Genomic DNA, 18952 nt, shown 5'->3' on the forward strand with positions numbered 1-18952 from the left:
ATGTGCAGGGCTTCTATCTTGTTAGCTGGAATCACTGCTCCTGTCATGTTTGCCCAGTTTTGTATCTTCCTGTCCAGATTATTCAAGTTTCGTTGTACTTCAGCTTGGGCTCCTGAGACTAATGCAAATATGTTGTCTGCGTATATCCCTATAAAGTTTACACCGGGTGTGTTATTAACCAACTTGGAAAGTGTGTTTATGTATGCGCTGAAGAGGAATACTGACAGAGGTGAACCTTCTGGGATGCCATTGTTGAGAGTAAAGCGGCGTGAGAAGTACCCGTCGACTTTGACGGTGATCCTTCTATGTGAAAGGAAGGATAGTATAAGCTTTAAAAGCATTTGGGGTACACCCCATATATTTAATTCTTTTATTACGTGTGTTGATATGACCCTGTCAAATGCCTTCTCGATATCTTCAGAAACTATGACATTGTGGTTCTGATTTCCCAAGCAGGTTTTCGTATTTGCTTCAAGTAGGTGACAAAGGGTATGTACTCCGTGTCCAGCTTTGTATGCGTGTTGCGATGCATGAATGTTGTGTCCATAAGCTTTCCAGAGCCTTTGCGTTATTATTTTGTCCAAAATTTTTGCTAGGACTGTTATTAAGGAAATAGGACGATAACCTTCCGTGGAGTTCTGATTTTTTCCAGCTTTTGGTATTGGTGTGAGTGTTGCATGCTTCCAGTCGTGTGGATATGTTCCTGTTCTGAGGAGTTCACTGTAAAGCTCGCATTAGCCGTTTTTGATTATGGTCGATGCGTTTTTGATCATGGATTAAGTGATTTTATCCTTTCCGGGTGTCTTTCCTTTCACACGCTGGAGTGAGATTTAATTCGATCAATGTTACTTCGTTCATTATTCCATTAGTGTTATTGTTGTCGCAAACATTGCTGAAGTTTATTTGTGTTTTTTCGTGGATTAGTTGAAGACTGAAATTATCGTTTGATGCTATTGAATTCCATAAATTAGCGAGTTTCTCAGCTATTACCTCTGGGTGTGACAGTATGTCATTATTTTCAAAAATGGGAGGGAAGTCTAGTGTTTTAGATGATTTTATCTTTTTGACCTTGGTCCAAATTGTTTTTGTGTCAAGGGTAGGGTTAAGTGAGTTAACAAAACAAGTCCATGTTTCCTTTTAGCCTGTTTGCATGCTCATCTAACTTGAGCTGAGATCTTTTTGTAGTTTAGACTAGTTACTGGAGTTTTTTTCGCTTTAAATTTCTGCCATGCTTTGTTTTTTAGATTCACGAGCTTGCTTATTTCGGAGTTGAACCAACTTGGTATTTCCTTTTGTTTGAGGGGTTGGTTAAGTGGCATAGATTCGTTGGAAGATTTCCGAATTATTTTTTTGATCTGTGCCGCTTCCTTATTCACGTTTCTAGTTTGTTCAAATTGATGGTGTAGGATGTCATTTTTCCGCTTGAACAGATCCCAGTTGGCTTTACGTTCCTGGAATCGCTTTTCAACTTTTTTGAGGTATTTTGGTCCGGTATTAGTTATGAGTATAGGAAAGTGGTCTCCCGCGATTGATTGAGCTGGGCAGCTCCAGTTTAGCGTTGATGCGAGTTCAGCGTTTGCCATAGATACGTCGACTGAAGTGAGAGTGTTCCTTGTGTTTAAAAGTGTTGGCGATCCGTCATTCATAATGGTAAGATTTCGTCGATCTGCGAATTGTTCCCACAGTGCACCACTTCTTGAAAAGTATTTCGAACCCCATAAGGTGTTTTGGGCGTTTAAGTCACCTCCTATGAGGTGGTGACCTGTGTTTATTTCGGGTATGTCGTCGAGAAGTTGTGTAGTTAAGTTCACATCAGTTTCTTTGTATACATTTGTAATGTGCAAGTCTTTTACCCCGTGTACTGTAATTGTCTGATGTAGAAGATTACTAGTAGAAGTCTTGTGTTTGGATGTGTTGACTGTATTTTTTACCAAAATCGCTATACCGGATTTGGCATATGGTGATGTTTTGTTGTGATGATAGGCTTTGTAGTTTGGTAAGTGCAAAAAATTCAGATTTTTTTGTACAATGTGCGTTTCTTGTAAGAGTAGAACGTCTGGCTTATGTTTGTGTACGAGGTATTCGAGTGCAAATTTGTTATTTGAGTATCCTTGTATGTTCCACTGTAATATTGGTAAGTTAGTACCAATATCCATTTGAGTCAAGGTTATGATTATTTTTGTTTTGTTTTTGGTTGAGTGTTTTGTATTTATTTAATTTATTGCTGTTGGTTTGAGTCTGGAAGTGTGTGTTTGTATGTTTTAGGTGTGATGATGGTTTTGAGATCTGGAAATCTCTTATAAAGTTGAGAGCATGGAGACATTTCAATGTCACTACTCTCAGAACGAAAATTCAATTTCATTGTTTTCTGTTTGTGTTTTTTCAATTTCTTTTGTAGTAGTAGATGATGATGGCGTGATGTTTTGAGTTTGTGTATTTGGTTTCGTTGTAATTGGTGTTGTAGTAGAAGTAGATGCATTCTTTTGATTTTGTACAGTTTCGCTTGATAGTTCTTCGTTGCTTATTTTGGTTGTATTTGATGTTGTTGGCGTAGTTTGGTTGTTGTTTTTGTTTAGACTTTTTATATTTTTTGTAGTTGTGATATTGTTTTTGACTATTTGTGCTATTGTTGGTTTTTGAAACGGTGCTATTTCGTAGGCTGATGGGTTTGTATTGAATAATTTCCATGCTTGTCTTACTGTGCACCTGTTTTCAATTTTTATTTTATTTATTGCTTTGTGTTTGAGAAAGCTTGGACATGCGGGATCGCTGGATGCGTGCCTGTCATTGTTACAGTTCACACAGAATTTTTTCTGGCAAGTTTCATGTGGTGGTGGTTCTGCACATTCTTTGCATAGTTCTACGCTTTTGCACCATTTTTTCGTGTGCCCTAGCTTTTGACACATTTGGCATCTCATGGGATTTGGAATGTGTTCCTGCACGCGAACTCTTTCCCAACCTAGCATGAGTGTGTCAGGTCTGCGTTTAGATCGAAAGTTATCACTGCGGCGCCGGTTGGAACTAGTTTGTCCTCGACTTTCTTCATAATCTTCTTCACCTCGACGACTTTTTGTTTAGCCAAACCTTCCACCAATTCAGCTTCCGTTAGGGTGATTATATTCCTCGAATATACTCTTCCTTGAATGGTATTGAGTGTTTTGTGCGATGTGATTTTGACGGGGATTACTCCGATGTGGGTGGCTTTCATGAATTTTTCAGCCACTTTTAGGTTATTTGTTTTGATGAGTAGATCTCCAGACTTAAGTTCTGATACATGAGTGTATTCCGTGCTTATGTGCTTTAATCCTCTTTCAGTTTGGAACACATTGTATTTGGAGAGTGAACGTATGCCGTCTTCCACAATTGGGCCCGTTGCCGCTGCCACAAGATAACGGGGAATGTGGTCGTCGGATTGTTTATGTTCTGGTAGGTACATAAAGTTCGTCTCAGTTTTTTTTTAGTCGTTTTCCTGGGGGGTTATCCGGATCGAGGTCTCGGAACCGGTTTCTGTTTGGGTGGTCAACCCCACTCATTTTGAATTTAGTTCAGTACAGAATACGTGTGTAATTTTTATTTCGTATGGAAAAAAAAGAAACAACGGTTTTTCTCTACCACGAAAATATCACTATAACTTCTAGTTACTAGCACACCGATTATGATACTCGTTCTTAACGCGGTGACTGCCCGAATAAGACTGAATTGTCATTTATAATTTAGACTTTTATTACATGCTATGTAAGTCCGAGTTCTTTATTGAGCCACTATATGCACTTCGGGCTCTTATTTTGCATAGATGAAGGTGAATACGTAAATAAAAATTATGAATTAATAATTTCGATATTAACTGCAATTTACTATTGAAAATGACAAAGAAAAAGGGAATAATCGTGCAACCAAAATTTGTATGGTGTCGATTTAATAGACTGCGCAACAACGCTATGTTTTTTTACATAAAAAATCGTGAAAAACAGCGGTTGTGACCATCAGTTGGATGCACATAGTCGGGAGATAACCACATTTATTGCGCCTTAGGGGGAGGCGAGGGGGAACAATCTTTATTTATCGTCAACAGATTTTACTGGCGGGACCAATGGCTTTGGAAGCTTTTTGCTTACCTGATGGTCACTGTAGCCCTTCTACTGCCGGTCTTATTGAAACATCTGACCTGAGCTACACATCAACATGGCTTAAGTAAATTGTAAATTGCACAGTACCGCCACAGCTTTTAATGTCATAAATACAAATGCGATTTCTACTTGAGCCTAAAACCGCAACTAGAATACCTAGCAGGTAGCACTTGGAACAAAGAAAATTGGTGAATTTTTAAGCAGTTCGTCGTTTGGTTTTAAATTACGCTGCACCCGTCTGCTCGCTTGGCACTAGTCATTCGTAGTGGACAAAACTTCAGATCTGGCAGAATACTGCTACTAGGACAGCCACGGGATGCCTCCTGATGTTTTCCCTGCAACACCTTCACAACGAGACTTCTATGCTCCGGATTAAGGAGAACAGTAAGATGCTCAGCAAGCAATTCCTGCTGGGTTGTTACCATAAGAGTCCCTTCTGCAGGCACTTGCTAGAGCTGGAGCCACCTCATAGGCGAGTCAGGAGGCATCTCTGGGTAAGAGAGTTTGAAAGATTTTACTACTTCGTGCGTTTGACAGTTTGACATAGTTCTGGGTGGTGGAATGGTTTTACTACTATCAAAGTGGTATCTTTTGTGCTAAGACCCATTATTTAAATTTAAAGTTATATTTAGGGCGGGAAAGTTTAATATCGCAGATTCGTTTCTATCTCCATCAAACGAAATACTCGTTACGCAATGCTGAGCAAAGTATTTGTCGTTTAATTAAGAAATTATTTCCGAAATCGATGACTATTGAGGAAATCGTTGATTCAGAGCTGATTAAAGGAGCTAAGTGCGTTAAGGTTGACTCTTTTGGTTCCTTGTACCAAAAATAAATTTCCATTTGGAATTGTCCACTTCGCGAATAACAATTCTTCTGTCTGGAACTAAAATCGTGATATAGGCTGCATTGAGTGTGCAAGTTGGGGAGCTGGCTGAAAGACATCCTGGGGAAACGGTTATGAAGCGAAGGGTTAGTTTAAAACTCTGGTGGTCAATGCTAATAGGGATGCTGAAAAATTTGCCAGAAAGTGTCGGTGGTGTTAGTCGATAACAGATCCCATGCAACTCCCTCCGATAAAGAGACGTCTACCGCCTAACGGCCCATGGTTGTGATCCGTAATGGATTTGCTGCGACCTTTGCCGAACCGTGATTATGTATTATTGTCAAGTGCCATACTTAATATTTTGGAAGAAATACTTGCGAGATAAGGATATCTGATATCTATTACAGCTATTGATGAACGCGAGTTTGTAAGTGAGGAAGCTGAGAATAATACAGTGTCCGGCACTCGAAGTGTAACCAACTTCAGACCGCTCGCACAGCTGATACAGGGGCATCAAATGTCTGTTAGTTGACTAAATGACAGTCCATAGTATTGTTTACAAGCGCGCGGAAGTATTTTGCCAAAAGTAGATACGAAAAAAGAAAATCAGTAATGGATTTCGAACACAATAGAGTGATTGCATTATGTTTGGAAGAAAAATCATAACCAGCGATTGTTCGTGAGTTCGAGCACCTTAAAGTGAATAAAGATTTTTGTTAAATGTTTATTGCACCATTACTCGTTACAATGATACTGGTAGCATCGCAAAACGTCATGGAGGTCGTCATCAAAAGACTGCAACGTCACGTGAAATGGTTCAAAAAATGAAGAAGCGACTTGGGTGAAATTCCCGACGAAGTGCTAATCAAATGACGAAACAATTGAAAATATCTGAGCGTACCATCCGCCGCATACTGAAAAATGATCTCAAAGACAACCCTTACAAGATCTATGAGCCTGATCTCGCACGCAGCACCAAGGTCAAACTTGAGAGAGCAAAGGAGTTGCTTCGCTTAGCCAAAATCGATCAATTTGCGACATTGTGTTTTCTGACGAGATAATTTTTCAAATTGAGCAGTTCGTTAACTCCGAAAACGATAGGGTTTCTTTGACTGACCGTTCATACGAGAACTAGAGTCGTCGGTTGGCCACCAGAAGTGAGCACCCGCAGGTAATGGTTTGGGCCGCTGTAACCGGAGATGGGCACTCTCCAATCGTTTTCATCGAGCCTAGCCACGAGGTAAATGCGAAATATTATTGGAGAAGTATTCTGCTTTGAACCCGTGGGCAGATAAAAATTTCGGTGGCAGACCATGGGCGTTTCAACAGGACTCGGCACAGTAGCACCATCTCACAAAGATCGAGTGAACCAAGAATGGCTAAAAAACATCGTTCCGAACTTCATAACGCCCACACAATGGCTCTCAAATTCACCATACGCGAATCCGATGGATTATTCTCTTTGGGCCATTTTGGAGAGCAAAGAACGAACTAAAAGATTCACTAGACTCGAGGCGCTGAAAAAACGCTATTGTCCGCGAGTGGGTCAAAATACCTGCAAGTCACATTTGGACGGCTTCCGATTCGTTTCTGGACCGTCTCAGGGTTATAGGCAAGGAAAAGGGTGGTCATATCGAGCAAAAGTAAATTGATTCTTAATCTTGTATTATTTTCACACATTTTTTACTTTGAATTGAATAAAAGTAATTTTCCAAACTAAATTTATGGCCTTTTTAATTGGTTACACTTCGCGTGCCGGACCCTGTAATAAATCTTGATGCTGTTTAATAGACATATTCGCGATAAAATTCCGTCTCTCCAAGTCACTGAAAAAACTGTTTTGGATGGAGAGGTAAGATATTTGGTTACGCTCAACAAAGAAAAAAATGTACAGTATGGGGCAGTAACGCAGTTGGTGATAAGGTGGTTGTCAAAAACACAAGTGTTTGGCCGAACACCTCCTTCTATATGTGGCGTGCGTCTTGATGTTGTTCCATCTGTCCATATTAACTTTGGTAGGATGTTCCAACTTAGAACTCCTGTCCAATCAAGTGTACATTATTTTCTTCATTTGACGAAAAGTTTAACGAAAAATAAAAATCGTAATACGAGTATTTAAAAGAGCTCTCAGTTTACTACAGCTTTGCTTTCGGCACTATATTCATTTAGATCTGCTTTTTTTAGCAGCTGCAATTTCATTACAAGTCAAAGGCTCATTTACGTAACGATACCTATGACCTCGTATATCGTATAGATATTTCCGCATTTTCTTGTAATTACTTGATTTTGTGACGGCCATTGTAGCCGAATGGGCTTGTCCGTGACTGGGGTGTACGAAAGTTACTAACGGAATATACAGCTCAGACTAAACCGACGACTAAACTTTGGTAAGTTATATTTTTATTATGGACGCTATTGCCGAAGCGCCGGATGGGTGCTGTTTATAATCCGATGGTAGATATAAAATCAGAGTTAATGAAAAGGAAACCATAGTTTTGTAAAATCACATACTTTTAAATTTTTTACAAATATGTTCAACAAATTATTTGAAACGATATATTGGTCATAAGTACACATATCCAGATATCCATAAAGCCATTTAAAAACTCTACACCTTTGGAGATACTAATTCCATTGAGCTTGCTTGCATAAAAGTTCTGACACAAAAAAATTTCAACAAACCTAAATGCATATTCAAGTATTTCATCTACCCTTCCGTTATATAGCTCAATCCTTAGTAATTGCGTTTGACCTGCCCCGTGCGGAATAGAATTTCCAACGTATTTAAGAATTCGCGGTAGTTGAATTCCAAGTGCAGGCCTACAAACATGCATCGGCGTGAGAAGTGATTATTAAAGTTACATATGTACGTATATCTGTAAATTTTACTAGAATATCAAAACCTACCGCGTTGTACACCGAAACACTTGCAAACTGCATCCAGCTCACGACTGCTCACCATGTTGTGCATTTCGCGTACAGTTATCGCTCGTAGTAGCTGATTTCGCCTTATAGTACCACAATTTTCGCGATCAAAGTCCTGGAAGACTTGTTTCAAATTAGAGATTTCGTCCGGCTTGCGCGCTAACTTCATGAGAGCTTGCGAGCAGAGGGTGCGTTCGTCGAAATTGAGGAAGCAATCGAAACAGTCTAGATTAGCCAAGTGGATGAGGGGCACAGCTATGATCTGCTTATCACCCATTGATGTCTCGATTTCAATGAAGATTTCGTCAAGTGCACGACAAAAGTCGCGATAGAGCACACAGCAAGCACGTTTGGGTGAACGGAAGCTGCGAAGAGCAGAAAGTTATTATTTTTTCCCAATTTTCTATATCACAACCACTTACATAGTGCAAATTACACTCGATTCGCCCGGAGTGAGCGTTATAAGTGCATTATCCAAGCCGCGTTTGAAGTCAATCTCTAATATATCGCCCTCGCGATGACGATCGTAGTCTTGTAGGAAGTCAATAATATTGATGCTACGAGTTATCGCTTGTCGCTTGATATTCGAAAGCAATTTTATAATGTACTCCTCATTGTAGTTGTTGCCAATATCTTTGCTGACTGCTGGACAGTCTGCCTTGAGTGCTTCCGGATGGGGCTTTAACTTTGGCACAGCGTATTCAGCGGGATCGGCATGCTCAAGGAATTTCGTGTAATTAAAGCCCAGTTCATTGCCATAGCGTGCCAGTAGCGAATTGAGTTCATTATTGGACAGCAATATGCCGTTGCTGAGGAATACTTGATTGGCTTGATTACAACCAACATGACCGCTATTTAATCTAGAAAATTGTGAGAAAAAAACGAAAACAATAATTATCCGATGTGCAGGTATGCGCGGGCCTTCATTGCTCCCACTCACTTGTCATAGGTGCGGAAGAACGGATGTAGGTGCAAACGGCGGTTTCGTATGCGTATTTGTATATGCTGCAAAGCTTCCTCGCAATAATTCCGCGTACTCTCCTCAGCTTTATCCCAATCTAAAGCGCCATCACGCGGCATATACTTTATGTAGTCAGGTGGCGATTGCACCTCCAAAAGTGGAGCCTTATCCAGGTTTTTAATGGTAAAAACTATTCAAAAGATGGATAAATTTACAATATTTCAAAATATTTCAGCTCACTGAAAGAGACTCAGATACTTACCTCGATCGATCTCGTTCTCGAATAAACGCCACATTATGCGATTTGTATCGATGGGGTCTATGTAGCGCGCACACAATAAATTCAAATCACGTTGCGAGAGATACTTGTATACTCCCATATTGTCAAGAGCGCGTTCAAACTGATTCTTCGTTATTGTGCCGGTGCGTAGGTGATCGTAACACTCGAGGAACTCTTTTACGCGCACACGACGCTTATATATGATATTTTGAATACAGAATATAAGATCACACACGTCCTTGTTTTCTTTCGGATGGTTACATAGATCAGGAAATGCCTTGATTGCCATTTGAGTGCCACTGACAGCTGGCAATTCAGAAAATTCAAGGTCAACCAGACGCCCTGGGAAGTCTTTGATGATTTGCTGTGATTTGTTAGTATGAATGTTTTCAATAACATAACTCTGAATTTTATGAATATTTCTGCTCACCAAAGCGTTGTCCAACAGATTATTTGTTTTTAAATAATCAATAATATTTTGTATATGTTTCATAAAGGCTACATAGTTGACGGTAAAAGAGTCCTTCATATAACGTTTGAGCAACAAGAGAAAATCATCATCCGAGATGGGGATCTTCATGAAGTGTAGAACTCGAGAGAAATGTGCGATCGTCACGACACCAACATTTTTGGAAACCTAAATGATAACAGATAAGTGTTAAATACGCAATGAGCATAGACAAAATACATGTACATAATTTCAAACAAAACGAAGAAGTTATGATCTATAGTCTATGTACGCAATCAAGTCTGCAGGTGAAAAAATTCAAGCGCTACTTTTAGGCCATTCAACTTAAAAAAGGTTTATATGTGACGAAGAATGAGCTGAGAGCATATCGTGCTGTGGAGATAAAAGGGAGTTCACGTGTCTGTCGTGACGACTAATTAGCGGCTTTACAGTCGTTATGGAAGCAACCGTCATATATTGGATGAATATTGAGATCACAATTATTGAGACTTGCAGGTTGCGGCTGCAGGCGTGTTTAGTTCATGGTGCCATGAATGCCAGAAGGTCTAGCTGAACATGAGGCATTGCAGATAAATTGTTGGAATGCTGAATGTTAATTCGCACAGGCTAAGTGGCTCGATATGGTTTGATTTGAGGAGGATAAGATGGCTGGGCACTCTATGCACATCTGACATCCCTTCACTAGAATTAGTTACTTTGCATATCTGCATCTGCAGTTTAGATTCATCATAAAACTGGTAATATCAAAATATTCACCATACCTTGGATTCCAAGCTCTACGTTAACCCTCAACCTTAGCTTCAAGGTAAATTATTATATTATTATTATTAATAAGTTTCACATTAAGTTTCAGTCTAACTGTGCGAGTTCAAAAGATGCAATGAAACACACGAGTGGGATTTTATTGTCATTCGCATACGTGGAATTCCGACAGCAGCCACTTTTGTTGGTTAGACTGAGCGACAATGTTGGATGAAAAAAGATAGGGTTAAATAGTGTTAGAAACAAATTAATGCTGCACTTTCGTCCGCTATCACATACTGCTTTCTTCGCAGAATACTCCTACTGAAATTTTCCGTGAAACATTTTTGTGAAACATTTCAACTATACGAGTTTTTTTTTCAAATGATTGTGATGTTTGGGACAAAACGGCAAGTGGTCGAATAATCTACAGCTGTTCCTTTTTCATAATTACTGTAGTGCATTTGTGTCTCTTTTTAGCTGCTGCACAGTGCGATCCGTAATTGCTGAACATGACTTTGCTTTCTACTACTGATTATTATTATTTTCTCCATATCAAGGCACATTAAATAGGTAGCAGCAGCAAAGGAAAGACAACAGGAGCAATGTATTTTGTTTTTGCTTTTTATCCCTAGAATATTAAAATCTATGAAAAATAGACGGCTAAGGATAACTTAAAGAAAATTAGACCTCGGAAACAAGTCGTATGAAAAAAATTAGCTGCTCTATTGCGATGAACTTGTAAGAATGCGCCTGGGGTTATGCAACAAAATATTGAAGCATATACACTAGGCCGGGTCGATTTGTGGGGAGGCAAAAAAATCGCCCATTGCTCTGTGAAAATCATATTCTAGGGATCAAAATAAGAAACTTTGTCGAAGGAACTATACCTCTAAAACGAATTCTGATGTCCCCCAATTTGGGTCGAACTTTTTAGTTTCTTTTCTCATGTAAAGGCTAAAAATGGTGATATTTTGAAATGATTGTATGGGGAATCTCCCAGGGGAGTTCCAGGGGGTGTGCCACTGGCATGGGTGGATCGGCCGTCCAAAGTTAGTGGGGGTCGGTCATACATTTGGACTCGATTGGAGCACTCTAAATGGGTCAAAGTGGGATTTTTCGTTCGACCCAAATTGGGGGACATCAGAACTCTTTTTAGAGGTATGGTTCCTTCGGCAAAGTTTCTTATTTTGATCCCTAGAATAAGATTTTCACAGAGCAATGAGCGATTTTTAAATCGAATCGCCCTAATATACACCCAACTCTGTTTTTATACGGTAGATACGTTCCTTAGAAATTCGTGCAAAAAAAAAATTGTGTAAAAAATACAAGCGACATATGGTAAATTCGGGTATAGGCGTCACAACTGTAAAAAATCGTGTAAGATCAAAAAACTCCAAATAATTTCGCGAAAAACCGTGCAAAAGAAGTAATAATGAAATCCACATTACATAAGTATTTATAAAACAAAAACAATTCATTTTTTTTATAAAAGAAATTAAAATTGGTGTACAGTGAAAATTCAATTCTCAAGTACAAAACATATAAAGTCTGTTATTAGTAATTTTTTTGCTTTCTCGAGTTGTTTAAGGTGGGACAAAATTAATCACCCTATCGGCAGATTTATAATTTTTGTAAATGGCGTCGTCAGTCTTAGTGGACATTTGTGAATTAGACAGCTGCAGTAAACAAAAAGACAAGCATGGAATGCGTAAAGGTCAAATTAACATTTCCATCACTCACAATTGTTTTTTAATCCGTTAAAAAATCGATTCAAAAATAAAATTGGGTGATTAGTTATGCGCCACCTTATACAATACTGCTATCCAGCTAGACGCCACCTAAAGATTACGTTGAAATTTTAATGCACAGTCGGACTTGGTTAGTTCTAAAATGTACTTCTTGTTCTTGCACGAAAAATGTTTACTTAATAGGGCATTTGGGAATTATATTTGGTTGGAAAAAAAATTTTGTTTTAAGACCGTGTAAAAAAAGAGTGTATCCGTTTTGTTTCACCTTACAAAGTTATTTTTGAGTTTCACTTACAAGGTATGTTGAAAAAGTAAGTGGACTTTTAAAATCTCGCGTACTACGTACATTCGACTCTCGTTATTTTTGTTTTGTTCTATTTGTATACATTTCCTGAGCAAATATTTGCTATACTAGGCTGTTCAATAAGTTTTGCGGTTCGGTTGTTACTAGCCAAAATTTGTTTTTGCTGTATTGGTACACTCTTCACATGAACGTATGGGAAGTTTCATATCAAGTATTGGCTTTCAGAAACCTGTGTGCACAGTGGGTGCCGCATTCGCTAACAATGGAACAAAAACACAATCGAAAGGGACATTCACAATATTTAGAGCGTTTTAAAAAGGATCAAGTGGAGTTTGTGTGTCGATTCACCACTATGGATGATCCTTGGGTCTACCACCATGACCATAAATCAAAACAAGAGACTGAAGAGTGATGTGAACGTGGTCCTTCGGCTCCGAAATGAGTTTGCAAAAGAAAAAAACTCGTTTTCATCAGGACAATGCGCTGTGTCACAAAAGCATTTTGAAAAATCCGTGAATTAAAGTTCGGATTGTTGGAGCATCCATCGTACCCACCAGATTTGGCCCCTAACGACTGTTTCCAGAGCTAAAAAACTTCATTCGTGGAAAGCGTTTTTCATCAGTCATAACAGCTGTGGAGGCATATTTTGAAGTCCTTGCAGATTCGCACTGCAGGGATGGTATTCATAAATTGGAATCTCGTAACAAGTGTATTGATGCTCTGGGAGACTATACTGAATAGTAAAGTATATTTCAAACCATAAAATTGTGTTTTTCTTCAACCTGGTACATGTACTACTGTGGGCAAAAAGTAAGGTGAATTTATTTGTCAAACTTCGCGGGATTAAAATTTCGCTCTAGTTATTTTTTTCATGAGTTGGCAGCACTGTTAATAACATCTGGGCCAACTTTCATGTGAATGTCATTACCAGTAATATATGTACTTACGCTTGTGTAACGTAAGCGTTTAGCATGTTGCAGAAGGCATTTGGTGATTCGAACATGTCGCAGAAAAATGTTTATAAGTGGTACAAAGACTTTAAAGAGGGTCGAGAACGTGTTGATGACTTGGAGCGCTCCGGACGACCATCGGCGTCAACAGATGACCAACACGTCAATAAAGTGAAGGAGTTAGTGCTCAAAAATCGTCGGTTGACTGTTAAAGACCTTACTGATATGATCGGAATATCAGAAGGATCTGTGAAAACCATTTTGAAAGACCATTTGGGCCAAGTCAAATCTCGTTTGGTACCGAAAACTCTCAATTTCTTGGAAAAAATTCGTCGCGTTGATGTATGTGAAACAATGCTTTCAGACTATTAGGACAAGCTCAAATGCATTATTACGGGAGATGAGACTTGGATTTATGCTTACGACCCTGAAAAAAACTGACCAATCAAGCGAATATCGTGCTAAAGGCGAGGCCAGACCGAAAAGAGCACGTCAAAGTCGCTCAAAAATAAAGGTCATGATGAAGTCCTTCCACCTGGCCAAACTGTTAATAAGTGTTGGAGCCAAGTTGCAATTCAACCATGTATAGTTAAAGTACGAAAAAATATCAACCTTGTTTGTAACTTCTTTACTTCTTCTTCTTGTATTAATGCTTACTGTGACTCAATTCACTCCAATAAAGTTCTTCAAACGTAACGGTCGTGTTTATATATATATTTAATTGCGCTTTTCTCTAACAATAAGGAATATTATTTGAGCGTTATGCTTCGTTTACGTGAAGCAATTCGTCTAAAAAGACCAGAATTATGGGTCAACAACTCTTGGTTTTTGCATCACGATAATGCACCGTCTCACACTGCACTCGTTCTTCGTGACCATTTCACCAAAAATTCCACGCATATCGTTCCGCAACCACCGTATTCGCCTGATTTGGCTCCGTGTGACTTCTGGCTATTCCCAAAACTCAAAAGACCACTCCGGGGAACGCGTTTCGAGTCGATTGAGGAGATAAAAGCTGAATCGAAGGTGTTGATGGCTATACCGGAAATGGACTATTTGGCATGTTGTGGGGATTGGAAAAATCGTTGGCTTAAGTGTATTTCATCGAGAGGGGATTATTTTGAAGGGGATGAAATTGATTTACAAGAATAAATACAGATTTTTCATTTTACAACCAAATTCACCTTACTTTTTGCCCACAGTAGTACATATAAAATATAAAATTCACCCTATGCAACACAGAAGATCAAAAAATTGCGTTCCATATAAATCGATCCGCCCTAATGTTCTTAAGTGTAAGTGTTCGCACAGTATCTATGCCAAATGTGTGAATATAAGCCTGAACTGAGCTTTCTAATGCCCTTATCTTAACCCGTGCTTAAAATTTTGGAGGGACATTTCAACCCGCTAATTGCCTTTTTTCCGCTATTTCATTAGAAAATGTTAGAAATGTCCATTTAAGTACAATAGAAGTTACAATTTCATTCTTCATTAAAATCGTTTTATACATGAAATTATATTAATAAAAAAAAAAAAAATTAATGGCACTTTCGACCATATTGTTAAAATTTTAACGCGCCTCGAGCGAAAATCCAAACTTGTTTAGTACTGTTTTTGGCAAAGTTGGTCTGCGAGGCACGCCCTTTCATAATTATTAGCGTTTGTTCGTGTTGAGCGCTATTTTAGAAAAATTGTAATTTGTTACTTTACTATTTCTAATCACTGTTTATAATTTGGTTAAATAAAATTTGGAAAATACATTGCATTTTCTTAAGACCACTACTGTATGAATTTCTAATTATAAGACTACTACTGTGTACTGTGGGACATTCGGTCAGTAGTAGTGCCAAAATAATGACTAGTACCAGTTGCCAGAGTGCCGGTATTAAATATTCGTAAATCATTCCCGGTTTTGACATTATGGTATTATACTTATATATTTTAGTATTTTAAATCAAATCATAAAGTGAATGTTGAGCATTGCAACTTACTATTTCATAGTCTTGAAAATATGGAAATAACGGCAAATTACTGAATTGCGCAATTTTTATGAGTATCAAACATAAACGACGACGATCCTCAGGCCTTGGTATAACATTAAAATGCATGGGATCATTCCACTCCAATCCAGTAGCCAAATCTTTTTTTTTGATGGATGTAGCTACATTGGGAAAACGATTGCTATTTAAACGGTTCGATAATAACTACAAGTATATAAATCTATGAAGCTTGAGCACAATTGCCCGCTCCACTCACGTTCTTCGCACACAACTTTACAGAATTGCCTATAGGCAACACGTCCATCGCGCAGACGAAAATAATCGGTCACTTCGCGTAGCTCGAAATCAGAAAGACCTGCCACATTTTTGTATTTGCCCAAAATGCCGGTGAAAAGTGAATCTGAAAGAAAAATTTGTAATAATAAATAGAAGTGTAATGTATGTAGTAATAGAAACAAATTTGTTTTTACCTGATATCAAACCAGTACAGTTTGGATCGTGTTCCAAGAAGTCCGCGCAAATATTGAAACCATAACGGAAAATTGAATCTTGTATTTTGCGGCAAGCACGCCATATTTCATTTAGATTTAAATCTTGCTGTAATTGATTTAGGAATACAAGCTTGAATTAGTCGATGTTACTTATAGCAAACTTATGATTTCTTTTTACCCCTTCGTCATCCTCCATGTCTGATTTTTTTCTTACACTTTTTTTTGGTTGAAAAATTTGATTTTCAATTAAATGTGAACGAGTGCTCTTGATTAGCTTTATTCGTACCAATTTCCATACATATATAAAATGTAAATATGAAAAAGATTTTCACGAAAATTTGTTTGTCGTAAATTGTTTGCGGGAAAGCTTTCCTTTGAATGGAATCAGAATTTCAAAAACGTTTTGAAGTTTTGTGTATGAAAAGTAAATTTTTTGTTGAGTTGGAAATTTAAAGCAGTGTTTAGAGTTGCTGGTTTTTTGAATGCTTAATGTGATATTATTTCTGTACTTAAAAAGTATGCTATTATTTTAATTTATCCTCTTAATTCTTGACAAATAAGCAGAAATATTAAAAATTATTAAGGTTTTTACTAATTCTGTATATAACTTGATAGATTATCTATGGGGTTTCTTCTTTTATTCCCGTTACTGCATCCTCTGGCGTGGCTGAGGGAATTATCTTACGACCTCTATTCTTTATCCTTTTTATTAATTGACATAGGCAGCGGACGCCCTAAAAGTATTCTCTTCGATTAAGAGTACTGAGGATGCTTCAAGGGATCAATTCGAGATCAACAGATTGCACTTATGGGGTTGTCGGACTCATCTACATTTCAATGTAAATAAGTTTTATCACGTTACGTTTCCAAATTATGTAACATAGTATGAACTTCATACGGTATCTCTGCCCTTCCGTCTGTTGACGAGACCCAGTATTCTTTCTTTGTCTTTTGTGTATGGCTTCGTAAGTGGTGAAAATGATTGCCCGGCTATCCAATTAGCGTTTACCTCGTGGGCTCGATGAGTTTTCGAATTCTACTTATATTATGCTTGATTTTTCTTTGCCCAATAAAGTGTTTTATAAATTACTAAATTCAATTTTATTTCAGCGCTTTCTGTACTTAGTTCTAAGGTATATTTTTAGTCATATTGACTAGTATATTGACTTTTTTGAAAAAAAAAAAAATAATTTTTGCCCCTATCCCTACAAATAAATTAATGCTTGAGATTGATAATATTGAGCAGTACTATTTCGGCCTCGGTACCATGAGCCTTCAGTCGAAATTTACAGGTTTTACTAACTAGTAGTAACTATATACAAGGTGGCGCAAAATTAAACATCCAATTTTGTTTTTGAATAACTTTTTTAATAAATAAAAAAACAAATGATTTTGAGTGATGGAAATCTTAAGCTGTCTAGTTCACGGGCGTCATACGAGTATGTGACTGGCGTACGATGCCAAAAAGTATAAATCTTCCGATAGTGAGATTAATTTTTGCCTCACACTGTAGTATACATATGTAAGGGTGATCAATTTCGAGTAGCGCCTTCTTATTGTTTTCAATGAATGTAATGGTTGTTCTTGAATGGCTTTGGCATTTTTGCTTATTGACGTAGCCATTAAGCCAAAAATGAGTCTTATCGCTGAGCATCATAATTTCGCTTGGGCTCATGGTGAACACTTTTCACAGAGCGTCGATTTTCGTAATACAATTGTACGATTTGTAAACGTTGTTGAGGCGTAACTCTTTCCATGATGAAATGTCATTGAATATTGAAAAAAAGTATATATTGGGTGGCTGATGAAAGCCGCTACCAAAAAAAAATTGAATAACTTTTTTTCTTTTTAAGTTATCTGTTCCATTTTTGTTTTAATTTGCAGATTGATCTTTAAAATTTATTAAAATGGATAACTGGGACACGCAAACGAGAATTTGGATAGTCCGCCGCTATCACGCACTGGAGTCCGTAGTTTTGGTAAAGAGAGAGTACAGGCGGATGTTTGGCGGCGATCCCCCGAGCAGATGGACCATAATGAGACTGGTGAATAATTTTGCTGAGCAAGGAACAGTCGCAAGAAGGCCTTATCATCGAAACACACCAGTTCGGACGGAGGAAACGATCGCTGCTGTAGCTGCAGCTATACAAAGCAATCCAAGGGTTTCAACAAGAAGCTTATCTGCTCAACTTGGTGTCAGCCGACAGTCTTTGCAAACAATAATGCACACAGATTTAGACTTATTTCCCTTCAAAATTCAAATGGTTAACAAACTGAATGCAGCAGACTTGCCGATTCGCCTGGAATTTTGCCAGAAGATCCTGCAAATGGTGGAAGAAGACCAAAACATGTTAAACTGCCTTTTCATGTCTGATGAGGCCCATTTCGATTTAAACGGCAATGTGAACAAACAAAATTGTCGAATATGGAGTACTTCTAACCCACAGATACTCCACGAGACGGAATTGCATCCTCTTCGCGTGACAGTGTGGTGTGCGGTTTCTTCACGCTGTATTGTCGGGCCTTATTTTTTTGATGAAAATGGTCACACCGTTACGTTTACTGGAGACCGTTATTTGAAAATGCTGAAAGAATTTTTCTATCCAGAACTACGCCGAAAGAGAATTCCTTTCAACTCTGTGTGGTTTCAACAAGATGTGGCAAGGTCTCACATAGCCTAGACTGTTACGACAGAGTTGCGACGAAAATTTCCCAATAAACTGATTTCAAGAAACTCCGAATTTCGTTGGCCCCCCAGGTCGCCTGACCTTACTGCACCTGACTTTTTCTTGTGGGGTTTATGTAAACAAGAAGTTTATAAAACAAAGCCAACAAATTTGGATGAACTAAAACAATCCATTCGGGCAACAATTGCGGCTATTCCTGTCGCAACTCTCAAAGCAGCAATGAACAACTTTTTACTAAGATGCCGCACTTGTGTCAACGAGCATGGGGGGCATTTAAATTCAATTATTTTTAAAACTAGTTAAGCTACATTTAATAAAATTTAATGACCTTCAACTTGAAAAAAAAATAAATGAATTCCATACACTAAAAAAAAAGTTATTTGAGTTTCTTAATGTAGCAAAATTCATCAGCCACCCTGTATTTAGTCTGACAGTAGTCA

General features: G+C 38.2%; 1 protein-coding gene across 1 annotated transcript; it reads right to left on the reverse strand.

Annotated features, from left to right (window-relative positions):
* Positions 1-7560: 7560 nt before the first annotated feature.
* On the reverse strand, positions 7561-16209 carry LOC128858424 (uncharacterized). The gene is made up of 10 exons (XM_054094692.1): positions 16004-16209; positions 15805-15931; positions 15591-15734; positions 15326-15495; positions 9550-9756; positions 9102-9483; positions 8819-9029; positions 8301-8738; positions 7861-8243; positions 7561-7773 (listed from the first exon to the last, which is right to left on the reverse strand). The coding sequence occupies exons 1-10, from the start codon at positions 16019-16021 to the stop codon at positions 7688-7690; spliced, it is 2166 nt and encodes a 721-aa protein (XP_053950667.1). The 5' UTR covers positions 16022-16209; the 3' UTR covers positions 7561-7687.
* Between the last annotated feature and the right edge of the window lie 2743 nt (positions 16210-18952).

Source organism: Anastrepha ludens, chromosome 2 (genome assembly GCF_028408465.1).
Source record: "Anastrepha ludens isolate Willacy chromosome 2, idAnaLude1.1, whole genome shotgun sequence".
NCBI lineage: Eukaryota > Metazoa > Arthropoda > Insecta > Diptera > Tephritidae > Anastrepha > Anastrepha ludens.

What these genes read in the sequence shown, in the direction of transcription:
- LOC128858424 (XM_054094692.1), bottom strand. An exon ending in TAAAGTTGTGTGCGAAGAAC is followed by an intron (nt 15,496 to 15,590) that starts GTGAGTGGAGCG and finishes TTCCCAATGTAG; the next exon opens with CTACATCCATCAAAAAAAAA. An exon ending in TCGAGTGTAATTTGCACTAT is followed by an intron (nt 8,244 to 8,300) that starts GTAAGTGGTTGT and finishes TGCTCTTCGCAG; the next exon opens with CTTCCGTTCACCCAAACGTG.